At 37.9% G+C, this 2,706-nt stretch overlaps 1 protein-coding gene across 1 annotated transcript in view; it reads right to left on the reverse strand.

Annotated features, from left to right (window-relative positions):
* Positions 1–1,222: 1,222 nt before the first annotated feature.
* Positions 1,223–2,706, reverse strand: part of orc5 (origin recognition complex subunit 5) — a 33,556-nt gene continuing 32,072 nt past the window's right edge. The window contains exons 12-14 of the mRNA XM_015392273.1: positions 2,525–2,635; positions 1,518–1,630; positions 1,223–1,412 (exon numbers count right to left, since the gene is read on the reverse strand). Coding sequence (XP_015247759.1) covers positions 1,367–1,412; positions 1,518–1,630; positions 2,525–2,635 — 270 coding nt within the window. The 3' untranslated portion in view covers positions 1,223–1,366. The remainder of the gene's footprint in view (positions 1,413–1,517; positions 1,631–2,524; positions 2,636–2,706) is intronic.

Consider the following 2,706-nt stretch of genomic DNA (forward strand, 5'->3'; position numbering starts at 1 on the left):
GATTTAAAGACATTTCAATTAGTGAAAAAAAATTGCAGGGGGGAATATAAAAAACGTCAACTCAACCAAAACTTGTGACCCCCACGCAGTACCTCCCATGACCCCCTAGGGGTCGCAGACCCCTGCTGAAGACCTCCGCTCTAGATGTTTTCCCTTTCTCCGCATGCCTAATAAATATAAATTAGTAATCAACAGAATTCTGCAGAATTTGATTGAACTAAAGTAGGGAAATAAGAATTCATTCAGGTGTGTTGAAGCAGAGGCAACATCCAGGTAATATACGGGAGGAGGATGAGTAGGACCACTGCAAAAAAAAAAAAAAAGTTAACATTCTTTAATTTCACTTGATTTTAATGTGGGAGAAAAATCCGAATTCTGACTTTTATTCCAGAATTCAAATTGATCTTAAGTTCAGAATTCTGAAATGTCCCCTATATTAAACTAAAATTAACTCAGAATGCTGAGTTTAAAGTCAGAATGTAGACTTTTTTCCTCCATGATAATCATAAATAAATAAAAATCAGTTAACTTTATTTGTTTCCAGTGGCCCCAATCCTCTTCCTTGGTAATATTCTGAGATGGAAGTCGCAAAAAAGGTTTTTTCCTTCATTCTATAAATGCTAGCAGTAATCAATGAGAGTTAAAATGTGCATGGTTCTGATAGAATTAAAAAATATGTATTTATATTTCTGTATAAATAAGGTAACCTCAGTGCAAATTTAAGATGCTGTAAGCAAAGAAAAGCAACTTTTAATGGAGGTCAGTGGCTTAGGAGACCAAGGAAACAAATGTTGCTCTATTCCGACTAAATGTCACGAAAAGACAAACAATAATTTACAGCGTTTAGGTCAACATGAGCTTTTATAACCAAAAATTAAATTTAAAAGAACAGTATGAAGCGAGGTTGGAGGCTCTCCTGGACGCTGCCAGGATCGCTTCACGTCAGGAACGGCGCCTATGATGCCGATCAGCTGGTCAGGCGTATTAATTAGCATTTCTTTCACCTTTTGACCATCTACCAGGTTATTTTTATCTCCAGGAAGCGTGTGACATTAAAGCACAACACGGTTAATTTTGGAGAGATCTTAGAAATACGGTAAAAATATCTTATCTTTAAATAAATATAAAGAAATTAAAATTCTGGCAGCATAATTTTTATTTTGTTTAAATGCAAATTTTACAAACATCAAAAAAATACATTAATAATAATAATAATAATGTAAACTGTTTGCCACAAGGTGGCAGTGACATGTTAGGACAATTTTTCACATTGAGCCGTCTTCTCCTGCAGGGTTTTCCAGCAGAAATAAATCTCTCTTTATCTCCCTGTCACCGTGGTGTCATCTCTCCTTCACGCTCCGCAGCCTCACAGGAAATCATACAGATACTTCACAATATCAAAGTTCACCGTCCTGGAAAATAAACCACAGCACATAAGACTCTGTAAAGGTCAGCTACGTTGAATAACTCGCAGCCGCAGCTGTTAGATGATAAGACAGGAGCAGTGGCACACTCACCTGGATATGGCAGAAATAAAATCCAGAGAAACGGCACATTTGTACTTGGGTGTGTCGAGCTGATCGTCGTGGCTGACCAGAGTCAGCAGCTGCAGAGTCACTAAAGACGAGATCTAAGCAGAGATTAAAAAAGACTCATGAACTGATTCATCTTCTCCATTATGATCCACAAACGGCTGATACAGGAAATTCAATAAAAGTTACAACAGGGTTTATACAGGAAGGAGTAACGCTTTTTTAATGCTCTTAGAAATTACTTTAAGTACCCATGACTCATATATACACGGAAAAATCCTTTATCATGTTTACCGTCGACAGGCTGCATCCATGTCCAGAATTCCTCGCTTTCCAGCCACTTTATTTAAACTGCATTTCCCCCATTCTCTAACTTTTTCTCTGCCTCGAGCTTCTTTTCCGGACAGACGGTTTTACGACCAAACGGTTGCAGTTCCACGCAAATATATTGCAATATAACATATCTGACGAAGCTGTTTTTATTAATTATTTTTTAAATAAAGCATTTTAAATGCCACGATAATCATATTTAATGAACTTTAATGACCTTTAATGACCCGCGGAAACCCTGTAGAACAAAACTAAAGACAGGAATTTTTTATATTAAATGATTTCTAAAATCGATTGGTTTTATGTGTAATGGTCACGAGTAGGACATCAACTAACAGTTATTTTGCTAATCGATTGATCTGTCAATTATTTTTTCGATGAATCTGAGAAAAAAGTCAGAATTCTTAGATTAAAGTGGCTCAGGTTATCCTGAGCTATCGCTATAGTTATGCTGCTATAGGCTTAGACTGCTGGAGGACATAGGGACCCCTATTTCTTCACTAGAAAACTTTATTAGTTACATAAATATATAGCTGAAAAGTTTAGAGGACTGACAGCTGATTTTCAGACCTGGTTTTATATCAGCGATTCAACAAAGAATCAGGATAAAGATGTTAGGACACTGAGAATCACGAACAGAGTTAAAGTGTAATTGTTCAGACCTGGGAGAAGATGCTGGCAGTGGGAGCGACTCTGCTGTCCACCACGCTGTAGAAGATGGCGAGGAGGCGGTCCAGAGGGAAGGGCTTCGGCCCCAGAAGGTGGTTACTGGTCTGGAAAACAGCGATAACAAGACAGCTAATGCTACGTTCAGACCAAAAGCTGCAGAAGCAGCAAAAACGCG

Source organism: Cyprinodon variegatus, unplaced genomic scaffold, assembly GCF_000732505.1.
Source record: "Cyprinodon variegatus isolate N-32 unplaced genomic scaffold, C_variegatus-1.0 Scaffold583, whole genome shotgun sequence".
Taxonomy (NCBI): domain Eukaryota; kingdom Metazoa; phylum Chordata; class Actinopteri; order Cyprinodontiformes; family Cyprinodontidae; genus Cyprinodon; species Cyprinodon variegatus.